Source organism: Amblyomma americanum, chromosome 10, assembly GCF_052857255.1.
Source record: "Amblyomma americanum isolate KBUSLIRL-KWMA chromosome 10, ASM5285725v1, whole genome shotgun sequence".
Classification (NCBI taxonomy): Eukaryota; Metazoa; Arthropoda; class Arachnida; order Ixodida; family Ixodidae; genus Amblyomma; species Amblyomma americanum.
In genome coordinates, this window is record NC_135506.1 from 125,534,960 (window position 1) to 125,552,612 (window position 17,653).

At 47.3% G+C, this 17,653-nt stretch overlaps 1 protein-coding gene across 2 annotated transcripts in view; it reads right to left on the reverse strand.

Moving 5' to 3' along the window:
• The window catches only part of LOC144106403 (uncharacterized), a 563,571-nt gene that overhangs the window by 20,923 nt on the left and 524,995 nt on the right, over positions 1-17,653 (reverse strand). For both annotated transcript variants that reach the window (XM_077639207.1, XM_077639208.1), the window contains one exon: positions 3,602-3,845. In XM_077639207.1, coding sequence (XP_077495333.1) covers positions 3,602-3,845 — 244 coding nt within the window. The remainder of the gene's footprint in view (positions 1-3,601; positions 3,846-17,653) is intronic.

Here is a 17,653-nt window from a genome sequence, read left to right on the forward strand (position 1 = left end):
ACAACACCCTGAATTGTTGGCCATAAATGTACGCTCAAAGTTTGGGGAGCGCCCAATTCACAGTGCGGCACTCCTTTTACGCGGTGGAATATATCTTTTCTGAACGTGAGAGGGTGCAGCTTGCGTGGCGACGACTCTATCAGCACCGTCCTGCCACTAGACAAGGACCACGCCGACGTTGCTCGCATCGGCGTCGTCAAAGTGACCTAATATCGCCGACGATCGGAGACGTCTTCGGAGCGCCGCGGAGGCATTTTGCTGTTCCTGTTCCCATGCGAAGAGCACTCCTTCCTTGGTGAGAGGAGATAAGGGCTCAGCCATCTTGGAGAAATTAGCAACAAAGCGCCGGTAGTACGCGCGAAGGCCCAAACAGCGGCGCTGGAAACGCCGCAGCAGCAGTAGTCTTCTCAAGATCAGGTAGTAAGAAATCGGAGCTGACAAAGTGGTCTAGAAATTTCAGCTCGTGAAAAGCAAAGTGGCTTTTCTTCGGCTTAAGAGACAAGCCAGCAGAACGGACGCCTTGAAGGACTGCAGGTAGGCGGTTGCGATATTCTTGTAAAGTCTAAAAAAACCACGACATCATCTAAACAGACGAGGAGAATATTCAGCATTCTTTGTCACGTGGCTGGTGCAGAGCAGAGGTCGAATGGGAGCACCCTAATTTCGTATAAGCCATCTGGAGTTATAAAGGCGGTCTTTTCACAGTCACGTTCATCAATTTAAATTTGTCAGTAACCATATCTAAAATTTAATTGGTTTGTTCATAGAAGGTTTTGGCCAAGTACTGCACCAGAATGGGAGAAACGTGCTCTGGTGAGGGAGTGCGTTTTCGGTTTTGGTCACCGAGTTCAAGCCACACCCCAGGCCTGGATATGCAATTCCATCGATACACAGAGTTTTTTTCGTTTCTTTTTCAAAACCGATAGAGAATTGCGTGGCCCCGGAATTTGAACCTCGGTGTTGTTGCACGCAAGGCGGATGCTGAACCTCTACTCCATAGCTGCAATCAGATTACTTTCCGCTGGCTGCAAGGTTGCCACAAGTTCGTTGCCTTCTCAGGTAATCGCAAATAGAGGCAGGGCGACCTGGGACTTCATTTAACCAAACGTTAAGGCAGGTATTTGTAAAAGATATTCCCCAATAAACGATATTCACACTATCAGTCAGATAATAGAGAAATGCGCAATATATAACCAGTCATTAAATAGAGCCTTTTTTATTACGAGAACGCATTTGACCCAGTGTAAAACTCAGCATTGATGCAGGCACTGCGGAACCAGAGTGTAGAAGGGCCTTATGTGAAAATATTAGATCTCTATAGCAACTGCATAGCTATCATGCTTGTCCATAATGTTAGGAATGAAATTCTTATAAGGAAGTGCTTCAGGCATGGAGACACGATCTCGCCAGTGGTTTCCACCGACTGTTTACAGGAGGTATTCCAAAGCCTGAATTGCGAACTGTTGGGGATAACAGTTAATATATAATACCTAAATATTCCATGATTCGTTGAGAACATTGCCATGATGACATTCAAGAGGTGAATTGCAAAGCATGATCAATGATTTAGGCGGAGCAGACCGGTGCGCCTAAAAATAAACATGCAGAAAATCAAAGTAATGTTCAACAGTCTAGCAAGAGAACAGCAGTTCACAATTGGCAGCGAGGTGCTGGAAGTGGTAAAGAAATATGTCTGCTTAGGCAGGTAGTGACAGCTGATCCGAATGATGAGAAAGAAATAACTGGAAGAATAAGAATAGGGTGGAGCCCATATGGCAGGTTCTCGCAGACCTTGAGTGGCAGTTTAGAAATATCCCTCAACAGAAAAGTGTGGAACAGCTTTATCTCTACAGTACTCACCGACGGGGCATAAACGTGGACGCTAACGAAAACGGTTCAGCTCAAGTTGTAGGCAACGCAGCGAGCTAAGGAAAAAAAAATTATGGGTGTAACATTAAGAGACCGGGAGCGGGCAGAGTGGTTGAAGGAACAAACGCGGGTTAATAACACCCTACTCGAAATCAAGAGGAAGAAATGTGCTTGTGCAGGGAATGTAATGTGAAGGTAGGATAACTGCAGGTCCTTAAAGGTGCACTGAAGTGGAATCTGAACTCGTCCCTTTGCGGGAACTCGATCTACACGTTCCGAGCATTCTTCAAAATTGAAATTTTTGTCCTGTGGGGCTGATTCCCGTAATTTAAATTGGACTAAACATTCCTGCCCCAGCCTTTTTTTTGGACTCAACGCTGAAGGCAGGGGAAGTCAACCAACACGTGGATTGCCTTTCAGCCAGTCCCGTGGCAGCTTCGCTTTCGCTTTTATTTTGTCTTTTTTAAAGATTTTTCCGAAAAAATGGTTTCACTCGCAGACTACACGGACGGAAATTAGGCCTACGGATGTAAAAATACGCGTGGAGTCTTTGATTTACGTATCACTACGCAAAGGCTCAGCGGGAAGCCGCCACGTAACCGGCTGAAGTTCTCTCTACGCATTAGTTGACTCCTCCTACCTTCAGCGTTGAGTTCAAAAAAAGCGGGAGCCGGGGCGTTTAAACCGATTTTCATTAAGGAAATCTGAAGCACACGACGATAGTTTGAAGTTTATAAGAGTGTTGGGAACGTGTAGATGAAGTTCCCGTGGTAAAAAGACGAGACTCCTCTTTAGTGCACAATTAAGGGTAAGTGAGTAGATTACAAGAGAAGGCAAGGACTGCAGCAAGCAGCAGACTGCAGAAAGTTAGGTAGGTGGATGAGATTAAGAAGTGTATGGGAATATGGTGGTCGCAGCTTGCAAATGACGGGGTTAATTGGACAAGAATTGGAGAGGCCTTTGCTTTACAGTGGGCGTAGTCAGGCTGAGGATGATGGTGATATTTGAAGCCATCCCTCTATCTGCATGAAGAAGCACATGGTGCCAAACAACCGCACAGCGATGCTGTTCACAAGCCCAATGGAAGGCACGGGCCGCTTGCATCCGTTTTATCTAGAGGTAATTGCGATCTTGTAGCGATAGCATGTACTTGTGCGAGGCAGCAATGTTAAAGGGAGATAGCCAGAACTGGTTGTATTCTGCGAAGTCACCATGACGGCAATCAGCTGCAGGCATACACGGAGGGACGATGGCTGGAGCATTCGATGCCGCGTAGATTTGATGACATCCCTCTATCTGTATGGTCGAGCGCATGGTGTCAAACTACCGCAGAACGATGCTTTTCACACGGCCACTTTACCTTAAAACACTTTCTTTTCTCTTGGTACCTGTTTATTATTTATTCATATTTAATGCTTTTGAAGGAGTATAAATTATGCGTTTCTGTTCTCCCTTCCTTGCATAATACACTCCACTAAGGCACCTTCAAGTTGGTCACAGGAAAATATACCAACAATAAAAGCTGCACTGTCAGACACTGTCTGAGAATATCTCTGAACGGTCGGTGCGGCAAAGTGTTTTTTAGCGGCATTTGCTAAAGCCATTCACGTTTTAGGAATAACATACGTTGAAAGCTGCAAGTGTTTCAGACACATAAATAGCACTAATTCCGCCAATCCCACAACAGGTCTCAACAAGACTCGTCTGCAACCTCGTGTAGCCAAACACTTACCACTGTCATGTCGAGAACATCCGCGTGTCTAACGTGGTAACGCTTGGGATGGTAAAGCTGGTGGGAAACCACGTCGATCCCTGCTCCGCCGTCGGACATCATATAACTTCTATAGTACTTGATGTAACCCGTAAACACCCCGTCGGGAGAGGGTGGAACCCTAATTGATACTTGAATTTCATTGCCGAGGTCTTCCAGTGGCTCCTCGGAGATAATCGGGTCCTGGCCAAAGTCAACTCTTGGCCTAGGGGGAGAAAAAACATGCACGTTCTTGGTCGATAAAATTTGCTACAATTAAGAGTATTCGGAACGCAAGTCTTTACAGAATAGCGACAGCGGATTGCAAACCTACAGCGCACATGACAATGACGGATTGCTGCAAAAACGACAAGAGTACACTCAGTATTTTTGTGGGACCTGATAAAATGAAGTATGCTAAAAATTAGGGCATTAGCCGTGCTTAGAGGGTTGATGTGTGTGCGGTGCCAGTATCCCCCTTTAAATGCTAGAACACAAGAGCACAGTCGTCGTCATTGTTATTATCAGCTTAACTAAGATCACGACCGGACAATGGATTCCTGAATGACATCCTTGTAATCTTGTGCTGCGCCAGCTTTAAACTCTTATTGTGGAAGGTGGAATCTAACCAAACGCTACACACGGGCTTCGCTGGATGGCGTAGTGGAGGTTGCAGGAATAATAAACACCACCTGGGCTTCTCTAACCTGCGCTAACGCCGGATTGCTCGTGGGTATTTGTTTAATTCGCCTCTTTCGAAATACAGCAGCTGGAGCCATGATCGAACTCGCGCCCTTTATATCAGCCGCCGAAAGTCCAGTCCACTGAGCCACCGCGGGGAGTTTAAATTTAGGATAGAAGAAATCGAAGGTCTTAGGTAGCATGCAGTGAACGACTTTCGAAGCTGCACGGATGTTATGATCGAAGCCATTAAAGTGGCCTCCAGGTTGGGTTCAGAAATTTGCAATACTCTAACGTGTACTGTCGCCTCACAGCCGACACATGTGTGGTTTAAGGCGGTGTCATCACTACCCTCAGTTTGGAAAAATTTGTTCATCCGTTGTGTGGTGCCGTTAACCTCTACGAGGACTCTCCCACTGTTGTCCTGCACCCATCTACACCCTCGAGAATGCACAACCCAGAAACAAACAACCCACATCGCATTCCAGATGCTTCAACTCCCCATCCAACCACCTTTGCCGTCCGCCAGTGACAGAAGTGGGGAGCGGGCGAAAAACGGCGGGAAGCAAATGGCAGCCCACGCACTCGGTTACACGCGTCTTGCCCTTAAGGCGGAGCTGATGTGTCTGCTGCGATCTATGCAACTACCCCAAGGGCCTGCGCGGGCATTACACAAGGGGACAACAACAGTGAAAATTAAAGTAATCCAAAATTTCAGTAAGAACAAAACTAGTAGCTGTACGCACCTTAATTAAATGCACATAATACACTAAAAAAATATCAAGACAGATAGCGGGAAACATTTATTTTCATTCCAGTGTTTTGTTCCCGGAAAAAATACAGAAAAATGGAAGAATCAAGAATACAGCTCAGAGGAAACGTTCCGACCGGATTCAAATTTATCTTTACCAATGGGAGAGGCAAAGATGAGAGGGAACTGATTCCATTGAAAGCTGGCAAAAAGTAGAGGTGACTTGAATTAAGAATAATAAAAGCAAATGTAGGTTCGGCTTTCGGTTGGTGTTAAATGCGTATTAAAACATGGCGAGCAGGAGTAATATGGTATATTGCACACGAAGAACTATATAAGTTGTGGAAAAGGGAGAGAATGGAAAAAAAATCTCCGCCTTTCCAGAAAAGGTATGCTAAGATGTTTCCCCTGTTTCTGTTGCACTCTATACTCGTGAGTAATTCTTCGATAAAATAGGGCGCATCTGTTTAAGCAGACTAAAATTTCGTTACTAAGTGTAGTTGATGTGGGTTCTCATCCTAGGGGGAGTAATACTCTTTAGTAGTGCAATGCAGAATTGCACTCTAAAACTGTGTCTGCTTTTGCGAAACGAAGTTGCGTCGAAGGACGCGACGTGCCTTGTTAATAATCACATTTATGAAACTATACCAAGAAAGGTAGGATGCGAAGTGAATACATAAACACTACATGGTGGGTGCTGCTGCTATTGGCACATTGTTCAGAGTGTACGGGTCTAGAAGCTGTAGCAAATCTGAGTAGTTTCAATTTTCTATGTTATTTTTCAATTGTAATATGTGATTGTATGCGATTTTTGTGGGAAGTATCACGGGTGGTTCGCGCCCAGAACTTCGAAATCATTGATGATTTATTCTTCTGCGCAGTCAAAACGATTAACCGTGCTTTACCGTTCCTTCCCCGCGATTGGCCTTCGTAAAATCACGCCTGCACAATGCTCAAAAAGCTTTTCAAGAACAGGTAGCTGGGATGAGAACATAGGGTTCCCCTGAAGGGGCTTGTAACTTCCGCGAGGCCCCACACGGCCAGCTGTAGGCGCAAGCGCGAAAAAACAAAGGTTGCTGTCATGTCGTACATTTATAAAACTTCACATTAGCTGAAAAACTGTAGGTGGACGTTATTATGTTGACTTCGTTTTCTCCTGCCCCTGCCAAGTTTTCCCGTCTGTGCCCGGTGGTCCAGAAACCGGCAGACGCAGCACCGTGTCCCGTAGGTGAAGTATGCGGTGGCGAATATGTTAACAAATATCTTGAATGCTGTAAAAATATAGTCTACAAAATTCCGACGACCTGCGGCCATGCTTACATTGGCCAAACCGGCAGCTGCGTAAACATGCGTCTTATGGAGCATAAACATTCCTTTAACCAAGACCGCTCTTGCCCGGCTCACCACTGCAAGGATTGTGACCGGCTATGAAAACTTAAGCTACTCACGCCAAAATTTGAGAACACCACTGTTATTTTTACAGGCCATAATCAATTTACACGCGAGTTAAACGAAGCGTATTACATCGAAAAATCAATTGACACGTGCATTAGCAACCCTTCAGTTATGCTAACATGCCCTAAAATGCTTTCCTTGATGACGCTTGATTTTGTTTCGTGTATTTCTTCTTTTGTGCCGATGTTGACTGCATTGGCTTAGGTCTTTTGTGGATGCGCGTGTAACCTGTTCTCGATTAAGATCACTGGTGCGGCGTAATTGAATTTTAGTTGCTTGTTTGTTTTTATTATAGCCTTTTTCTGTACATATTGTTTTTTTCTCAATAAACGTCCATTTGGGAATGAGCTCTTGTCTCGTGTTGTGGTATTCTTCTCTGCGCCATCGTGTTTTCGCACTTGTTAACCTTGAAGGATCACATATCTCTCGGCAGATCACGCACTCATCTGCATATTATCTGACTTTAAAAAATAGGTTATAGCTTATATCATTAATATTAACCCAATATAAAATTGATCGTGGTACACAATATTACAGAAATCCAGGTTTACAGTAAGATAGGGACGATAAATTACCATTTACAAAGAATTGTTGGAGGCGATTGGTCAAAAAACATGTGACCTCTATCGAACCCTATCGCAATGTCTAAAAATATAAAGCTTATTTTAAAATGAGCCTGAACCGCGTAATTAGGGTCACTAACAAACTCTAATTGTTCAGCGTCGCAAGATCGACCGCTTAGGAAACAGTGCTGATCAGCAAAAAAAAAAAAATCTTCCTTCACTAGGTAGCCCATGATAGCAGATAAAATATAGGATATAGTAATTTGCAGGTGGTATTAGTTGACTACCTACACGGTTTACGCAGCGTACCGCATTCGTGCACCCACAGTGATAGTGAAATCATGCGTGAATGTGCTCATTTGTATTTTCAACTCCAGTATGTGTAAATGACATGCGCAGGTATGTGCTGAAGACATGAATTTCATGTGCGTGTATTCACAGTGATGCCAGTGCCAGCCAGTGCGTGTGTGTGTGGACATCACCCCATGAAACTCACTGTATTATGCCATTATTAACCTTAATTTGCTTTTTCCCTTTCCTCCCCTTCACTTTTATTTAGTGTGAAGTAGCAGGCCAGGGTCATGTTGCCACCGGCCTAACTTTCATCCTTTCGTTGGATTAAAAATCCTTTCTCTCTCTCCCTTCTGCGCATGACACTTAATTTGTTTCGTGCTTACCCTCACCGGTTATTGCAGATTCTTTTATTTGCTCAGCCATTTTCTTCCAAAATAGCACAAGCCGTTCAAATTTCTTGGGTGCAGAGCGAACAACCCCTACGTCATACCTTTTTTCCACATTTTTAGTCTTATGTGAAAGACGTTGCAAAGAAGGGAGATTGGAAAACTTCTTTCTTTCCTTCTCTTTTTGTGGACTAGGCACAAAGCTGAATCCCTAAGCATTTTAGCTATCTTATTACATCCAATAACATAACACCATCCGGCTATTCATCTTTCTTCAGTTTTTTAATTTTCTCATTGAAGCCGTTGGTTGCTTTATGAATAAAAGGTTTTGATAAAACCTACAACAGAGAGGAGACCATAATTCCTGTTTTATTATTTTTCAATTACGCAATTTTAATTTAACAAGCGGTTTTTCTACCCTTAGTAACAATCCTCAAAAGATATGCCCCGTCTCAAACTAAGATAAAAAAATTGTAGCTTGTTTTCAACCAAGAGGTTGACCAACCGATAAGTGTTGAGGAGTGTACTGTGGTTTTGTCACAGCATTTTCTTTAAATACTTTTAATACATCAGCCGTGCCCCGTGTTTTCAATAAAAATTAAGAAGCCATCGACTTGACGAAAAATGTCTGAGGCTATTCCTTGCATATTTTCTTGAATCCCGCGACAGCAAAACAGGCAAAAAAATATCGCTTACCACTGGCGCCACTCTAGACCCAATGCAAATACTCCCTTACTGGGCATACAGTTTATACTCTCATTCAAAGAACAAAAACTTCAAACCAAAAGACCGCCGCTCAAGAAAGCTGCCACAAGAAAAATGCCACATCCTCTAACAAACCGTTCTTCAGGAAGACGAAGAAGTGTGTCCCTGCTAAAGTGGCTGCACATCGCTCTTCGAAAAAGCCTCGCCATCCATGCAAATACGTTCCCTATTTGAAGAGAGCTGCATCCTCGCCTTCTGAAGAAACTCCGGATGTCCTCCCACCGTCTGAGGACTCCTGGGAACCATGCATGAGTGCAGCTGAGCTGGGCACGGACGCTAGGCTTAGAGCCTCCGCTGCCACGCTTGCGGAGGTAGCTCTGCCGGCGTCTCACGTGGCAGCACCTGCCACGCAGTCGACAACTGATCCGCGGCGCCAGGTCCAGCTTTGTGCTCTCAGTTCATAGCAGATGCACCCCTCCCGCCTTCCCGAAATGCCGAGCTGCTCGTAAATGATCTGCCCCCAGGGCCAATTGCCATCAATTCTACACCACCGGATGGGCCTCAAACCGCATCGCTTGATGAACCGGGCATTCTAATGGACTTATCGGTACCTTTACCCTTGCAAAAGTGCCCTCGTGCAACCCCAAAGCGTCCCTCAAACGACAGCCAACCGATTATATCTTCGGCAAGTGATGGCTCGCAAGGTAAGCGCACTTGTTTTAAGATCGAGAACTCGGTGGAGCCTGCACCCGGATCGTCTTCTTACAAAGTGACCATTAAATTCCTGACCAACAAAAGCCTCACGGATATACCAAACAAGATTTTACAAGATAACTTGGACGCGTGCCTCGAAACCAAAGGTTTTCGGGGCTTCACCGCCAAAAAAAAGTCCGACTCCGTTGCAGTGTGGCTTCCGACTCTGACTGCCCGAGAACGGCTGCAAACGCTCACCAGTATCTCACTAACAAGCGAGCTCTCAGTGCCAGTACAAGTGAATTTAGATGAAGGCTCCGACTTGCAGCGCTCCGTCGTCTACAATGTCGATATCACTGAGGATCAAACTGCACTCCAGCGTGAGCTGTATTGTCCCACGAACCGTGTCATCCAGGCCCGATGCACGGGAAAACGGGCGCTCATGCATAGTCACCTTGCGAACCAGAACACTATCAGCCCGTCAGTACTAACATGGCTGTATTTTACGGCCTCGCCCATATAAACCGAGTGTGGTATACTGCTATAACTGCTTCCGTACTGGGCATATGCGCAAATCCTGCCCCTTCACTGCTCCCGGAGAAAGTATATCGGAAGGGAAAGTGGCTTATCGATGCTCCCTTTGTAAACACGACGACCGCGAGATAACATCTCCAAGCTCTCCGACAAAACAAAAGGCAACACAAAAGGCTCGTTGTCGAAAGACTAAGCATTGGCCAATACATGACAGTATAACTTCATTGCAGACATCCAATCGGTTTGCTGCTCTCCAGTGGGATGACGATCACTGGCCGGAGCTCCTTGAGCACACCTCGCATGATCCTTCAGCTCAGAAGACTTCTAACGGTACTGTGCGAAAAGAACGCACCCGAAAACAGCCATCAAAGCAGCGCAGTGCGCCTGAACTACCGCAGCACGGTATGGCCGGAGTCGACGACCAAATCGCACGCATTTTAGCGGAGGTCACCAAGCTCCGGCAACACCGTGAACTGCTCGCTAGACGTAGACGGGCAGAGGAATAATCCGCCATATCTGTCAATGGCGCAGCAGCATCGCCTTCCTACCGCCTCTTCCCAGATTACCGCAATGCCACTGGTCAACTCTGCGAATTCTTTGCTCCGGTTTATGGTCAGCCAGTTGTTACCCTGACGCCCGTGATTCAACAGCGCTTAGGCTAGTAACGAGAATAGGCAAGTTCCATTCGTCCTTGTGGGCTGCAGTGTAACTGCAGAGGCATTTCCACGAAGGTGGGAGAGCTCAAGACCCGACTACTAATTCACAAGCTCCACGTAAGTGTCACGTTGCTACAGGAAACGAACACCTTGCTGCGATTCCAGGCTTCTGTGCCTACATGTCTCCTTTAAAGATAGACCGTCGTGTACAAACTGCTGCTCCCACGGGAAAGGCGGCGGTGTAAGTGGACTCACATTTTCCGCATGTGCGCCTTGCTCCCGAAAACTGGCGCAAGTCGTATCAAGAGGTAGTTGCAGTGGCTGCGAAATTTAAGAAGGGAACGGTTCTGGTCGTTTCATTTTACGTTAGACCAGCTGGTGGTACTTCCTCCCGTATTAATCTTTGTTGGTTAACAAGTGTCCGTCGGCAGTATCCCGGGTGTCTGATTTTAGTTGGAGGCGACTTTAACGCCATCACCAGGATTGGGAGTACCCCACTTCGTGCCCTCGTGGCAGGCGTGTGCTGGACGCCTTCACGGATGTCCAATTTGTGCTGTTCAACCATCCTGGGACAGCCACACGGCGAGTGCGTCAAACTCGCAGCGCTTCCTATGCTCCAGGCTTGATGTGGTGGTCGCGTCCGGGTGCTCCCTTCTGGCACATGAACCAGACTGCAGGGGAAGTGATCATCACTCTATCATCATTGGCCTTCACACCTCACATTTCCGACGTTTAGGCTACAAATTTTCTGTGATCAACTGGGACAGTTTTCGCTCCTCTATGGGCAATCTCTCCCCAGACTCTCCGCAAAGCCTTGTTGAGCGCATACAAGCAGCGCTCAACAGTGCTACAACTACCTCCTGGACTGATGTTGATCGACCGGCATCAGACCTCCTTCGGCCTTCTTAACTTGTGAGCGGCACGCCGTCAAGCCTTGCTGGCTGCTACGCGAGACCCTTCTTCGTCGCAGGCACGTACGCGATTGCACTATCTTACAGCTAAGGCACACAAATATGAACGCGACCTCTCTCGACGGCAATGGCATGCGTGGTGCGAACAAATTTCTGCAAAATCCTCGAATGCCTCTCTCTGGCGAACATTCCGTACAATGGAACGTGGTCGCCGTTCGACTTACGCAGCAGCAACCGCATGCTTCGCTCGCGGCTAACTTGTCGCCAGATGATTTCGCCAAAGAAGCAGCGCGACAGTTTTTCCCACAATACGATGCTGTGCCTTTTTCAGCCGCTAGTTTAAATATGGCAGGCATCCCAGCACATGTATATCAAATGCCGTCTGATGTCGACGCAGATGCAATTGCGTGTCCGTTCTCTATGCCTGAGTTGCTGGCTGCAATAGATCATGCGAAACGGTAAACAGCGCCCGGCCCGGACAATATTCACTACGAGGTGTACAAGAACCTGAATAGCGCTGCACTACCTCAACTACTAGACACAACAAAGTATGACTGGATGGCGTCGTGCTCGAGAGCTGGAAATCCGCTGTCGTGATTCCTATCCCGCAACCATGAAAACCTTCGATGGACCTTGGCAACTTGCGACCTTTCTCCTTAACTGTTACGCTGTGCAAGTTGGCGGAGAAACTTCTAACCACACGATTGTCATGGTGGCTAGAGCAGCACGGTTTTCACAAATCGGCTTTCGTTCATATCTTGGTACAGAGCACAAATCGACTTTCGTTTATATGTTGGTACAGAGGACGGGTTAGCTGTCTTGGCATGTGCAGTTTTGTCATCTACCCTCAGCTGCAATGTGCGTAGTGTTTTAGCAATGGACGTTGAAAAGCACATGACAACATCAGTCATGCAGCCATTCTGAACTCCATTGACATGCTTCATCTCCCTCTGAGAGTGCGTAGTTTTGTTCAATGATTTTCGGAAGGCCGAATATTTGCAATACGCCTCAGCGGCGAAGCGGTCGGATCACTTTTTCCTCACTGCGGCGTGCCCCAGGGATCAGTATTGTCGCCGACGTTATTCAATATTGCTTTCATCCCGCTGGCTTGGCGCTTACATGACATCCGTGACATAAAATTTCCTCAGTACGCTGACCACATCACGGTGTGATGTCCGACCACCCGACCACCCGGAGTCGGCCAAGGGCCGCGACGTGTCGCCCACGCGACACAAGGCGTGCATTCTCATGTGAAGTACCCCCCCCCCCTCCCCCTTGACGTGCACTCCCTTCCCACTTCGGACTGCGACTCACGGTGTGTGTGTGCCGGAGAGTATGTGACAGTGCTGCTACGCATTGCCGGATGTGCGTTTCGGCCCATCCTCGCATGCCCTCACGTGGTGCATCAAATGGTCCCTGTGGACATTGAGTGGGGTTGGAGGGCACGAACAGTGTTCACCACAGGGCGACGGCACGGTTGCGCTGACGGCGTCGAGATTGGCAGCCACGCAGTCGGCAGTGAGAAGCAAGCCGTCCGCAGCTAGTCAAGACTGTAAGATACTTCTTTTTAATAGTTGACTACTCGTCGCAGTTTTTTCGAAGTAGTATTTTGCCATCTCATTGTCCGCAGTACAAGTTTTCGCGTAAAATAAATGTGCCCCTACCTAAGCGCTGTGTCCCCTCTGTGTCGTTGTTTGTGAGCGCCTGGATTTATCAGCATGTGGAGTACCCACCAAGATATCCGTACAAGGGAGGCTGCCCTTCAATCTGCCTTGATGTTACCTGCAATTACGCATCATCCATCGGACTTCAGCTATCCGTGCATAAAACATACACGTCAGTCGCCAACCACTGGGGACGCCGTAAACTTGCTGCAAGCCCAATCCGTCTCTGTCTATCAGGCACCCCACTACCGGCAAGTCCGAATGTAAAAATCCTTGGCTTAATGATTCACCAATCAGGATGAGCGACTGCATGGCTTTCTCAAGCGAAAAGGCAAGCTTTCAGACTTTGGGTTTGATTAGAAGAAATGCTCCTAAAACTGGTGGCTCAGGCTCGTTCATTGAACGCAATCGGTGAGGGCAGTTCCGCAGCCACGTATTGTTTATCAAGCCCACTTTCAACATCTTACAAGAGCCCAATGGGATCGCCTTGAAGCCGTGAACCGAGAGGCTATGAGGACCATTACGTGCCTTCCACGCATCACACCAGTCATAGCTGTACAAGAGAATGCGCAGCTCAATACCATTGATGAGCTGGTGCAGTAGCGCCGTGAAGCGCTCAGCTTTAAGCCCACTCTATCGCACTCCATGCATGCACTGAGGACTTATGCAACGTCACACTCCATTCTTCAGCCACCAACGCCAGTTCTTCCCCTATGGAAGTTTGTACAGCTCAGCGGAAACAAGTCAGCAGATGATCGCCGGCCAACATCTGCTAATTCGGCATCGTTGCTTCGGAAGAAATTTGCGGAACAAGATGCTTGCCTGCCTGAAGGATCCATTGTTCTCTACGTAGATGCAAGCATACAAGACTGCAAAGCAACAACGGCTACCTAACTGTCCGTGCAGACCTGCCCAGAGTCAAACCACTTGGTTTCAGCTTACGGAACCCCCTTCATCCTTTTGTGCTGAGCTCGTTGCAGTTCAAGAAGCACTCTGCTCCGCGGCCGACATAACTATGCTCCCTGCGGCCCGCGTTGTCCTCTGCACGGGCGCCCTTCAAGTTGTCCGGTTTCTACGACGTGTTAGCCGCTGTCCAACGATATGTCAGGACAACCACTGGCTCGCGGCACGCATCCCGCAGCCAGTACGTATTGAGTGGGTCCCACGGGATCTGCTTATCTATCATGACCAGGCATATTTAGCGACCCGCCTTGCGAATACAAACTCATCACCGCCTCGGCTCCATAATTTGGACAATTTTACTCTGCTTTTATCAAGAAAGGAACTCCTCCGGTGCCGCACACGTGCTGTCATTCCTCCGTGTGCGGTAACCCTCCCCCGCGGTTTTACCCATGCACATGAGGTTGCGCTTAGGAGTATCCGGGTCAGGGTAGACCACACCAGCCGTCACTCGGAAGTGGCCTCAGTACCGAGATTTTTGTCCTCTGCCAGGGTGTCCGATATGCAAACACGAGAACATTGAGGCCGACATTCATCACTTACTCTGGGACTGGCCAGCTCTCAAGGCTACAAGGTTCCGGCACCTGATGGTAGCAGGTCTTTCACCAAACAGCCATGCTTCATACACTGCCTGGACGCAGGGACCGTACCATCGTTCTCTACTGGACTTCATGAAAACAGCTAACCTTTTCCATTCATTTAATCTCTACTACATCATTCATCACACCTTAACCCATCATTGATACCCTGGGGCAATAAATTTCGCTTAAAAACCGTTCTTAATATCACTACCTCTAATAAACGGTACTTTATCATTATCTAGTGTTACACATTTGAAAACAGCCATCATAAGTTCATAGTGAGGGAGCGAATGGAATAAATCAACCAGGTCAACCCTGTAGAGCGTACAGAACCCTGGGTTTTTATGCCGATGAAAACTAACGACACCCTCCGAGTTCCGAACTCTGAATCGGTCATTTATAGCCAAGGAACCCAAATGTGTCTTCAAATAGCCCGTAATTCCATATTGCCAAGTGCTCCTCTTCATCACACTAGCTCGAAACGGCATGCCTTCTTTAAACGACTTCACTAAGAAGAAAATTTTTGCCTTTCAATATATACCACCAACTCGTCCGCTTAGCTGTTGTGCTGAACTTTATTTCTTCTACTGCGGGCTCCACTATTTCACCTCACCGCAACCTGGATAACACGACTGGCGTCGACGATAGCTGAGTGTGCGTGCAAAGCTCGTGTTGCGTCGTGGCATTCGAGGCAAGGCCTTTGTCCACCAGATCTTCAGGTGATGTTTGTTTTCCCGCTGCCATCGAAGGGCCATTCCCGCCGTACGTGGAAAATATTTTCATCCGAATAGTGGCATCAAAGGTCATTTTTCAAAGACCGCCTTCGTGCTGATTGCGAAATGAGCGGAGACCATCACGGTCACCCACATATCTTCGGGGTCTGCATGGAGTGCAACTGCTGACAAGTGTATGGAGTTCCTATCGGCCGCAGTGAGACCAAAACAAGGAAGAGGACATCGCAGCTGCCAAGTCATCATTCTGGGTTAAACGCCAATTTGCAACAGCGTGCTACAAATGGGACCGAAGTTCGCGCAGCCGACAATTCGATAAAATGAAAGGGGACACTCGCCCGGTCGAGTTCTCGTCTCGCACAGGACGTTTACCAACCTGGTGGCGTGGAGGAGAGTACTGTGGGTTTGTGAAGAACATAAAATGACAAATATAAGCAGGGGTACGATGCTTTGGTGAATTTCCTACATTGGAATAATGTGAGGCTTCTGACAGCTGATATAGAAGGGTGTTTAGTGCTCCTTTCGAAAACAATGTTTCCTTCGAATGCCATGAAGGCTGAGCAGAAAACCTTTGTCCCGGTTCCGACAAAACCAGGAAAGGTTAAAGCTAGAGCTCTGCGCTTACTGGCGGGTTAGAAACTGGACTTGCTAAAAGCAGGTGTCGATAATGCAAAAGGCCTTAGTTTAAAAAAATTCCTTCTCAGCTAAGCCGCACAAAGAAGGCATGCCGTTCCGAGCTACAGTGAAAAAAGGAGCGCTTGGCAATATAAAATTTCATGGTATTTGCCGAAAAATTTGGGCTCCTTGGTTTTCAACGACCCAATCAGAGTTGGGAAGTCTGTGGGTGTCGTAAATATTCTTTTTTTTTTCAAGCGCGAAAATATGTCCTTCGGCATAAGAGGGTTATACCCCTGTCACACGGGCACTTGTATGGCCTTAAGAGCTAAGATCCTTTGCCCCAAAGGCACGTGACGCGCATCTACACGACAAAGCTTTGAGACCTTTGCGAGAAAGGTCCGTAGCCGCAAAGGTGGCCGTCAGCGGCATTAAAGTTGCTTAAAGTAGCCATCCAGATGGCAGCTCGCGAGCTCAAAGAATAAAAAATTGACGCAATTTTTACTTGTGAAAACGCAAAAAAAAATCTAATTTATCTTCTTTAATGGTTAATTTTGCGTTACAGTGTACTTAATCGTAGAGGAGACTATGACTTAAGACATCTACTCGGCTAAGAAAGGACTTGAATGCTTTTCAGGAGCCGCATCGACACACACGTGCTTGCGCTTCTCGCTTTGCTGTTTTTTATTCGTTTGCTCTTCACGGCAATTACACACTTCGTTCTAGTGTCATGCGTTTCGTCGCTCATGATTACGGCAGCACGCTAAACAAGCACAACCTAATTTCTTTGAAATACGCACAAGGACATAAGAAACAAAGCACGCTTCTCTTGCACAACGAGGAGCCGAACGGAAAAGTGCGCCTACCGTGGTCGGACCGGGAACGAGGAAAAAAAAAAGAAACTTTTGTTTCAAAATATCAATTTCTCACCGTCAGAACGCTCGTTTTTTATTGTGATAGCTACTTTTTCAAACATACACGAAAGCACTTTTAGTCTCTTAGCTGAAGTGCTACCGTCTGCATTAATTTCATAATTTTACTAGCGCCGCTTCACACACAGCGGTGAATTTTGGCATTCATGGAGGCGGCTTTCTAGCTCCTTTGTATTTGCCGTGTAGCAGCGCCGCTGCTCCTTTTCGGTTTTCCTCTTTTAGTTCAATAATACAACTTTACGGCAAAGGCCGTGAAGAAGTCCTGTGTGACAGGGGTATTATATGCACAAGTGCAGGCCGGTGTCGGCTATGAATGCCAACGAGGACCTGTATTGGGGAGAATGGGTGCAGTTTAGGCCGTCCAGTGGTCGGCTGGGGAGGTAACCCTGAACGCCGAGGTGCTGCTTGTGTGGCTGCGAAGTCCAAGACAAATCACCAAAGAGTGAGGCAACGTCGAATCCTTACCAGAAGCAGGGCAGAAACCGCAGTTGAGAAGCTGGGTCTGTGACGTCCAGCAGACCGTGCCCGCAGCCGTCAGCGAGGTATCCACCCCGATTCCCAACGCCACCTCCTCACGATGAATTAAACCGCCGTTAAGGTTGGATCCACTGGGTGAAATTAGAGTACGCGTGGAGCGGCGTAGAGTTTCCGTTTGAGGTAGTCCGACTTCTCCTGCGGTTAATTTCCGTAGAGGAAGCGGATATTGTATTTGCAGGGAATGGGGCGCATTGTCTGCTTCCCTCAGATTGTGCGTATTGCGCCTAGCCCATACAATTCGGGCAGGGCATTGATACCATTCCAAAACGGAGCACACATCGACAACAATGCCCAGGAGGCAGGCTTTGAGGTGCACAACAAACGTTCGGAGGATTTTTGAACGCGGTGCGTCTACAATGTGCCTCGGAGAGCGGAGCGCTGCGCG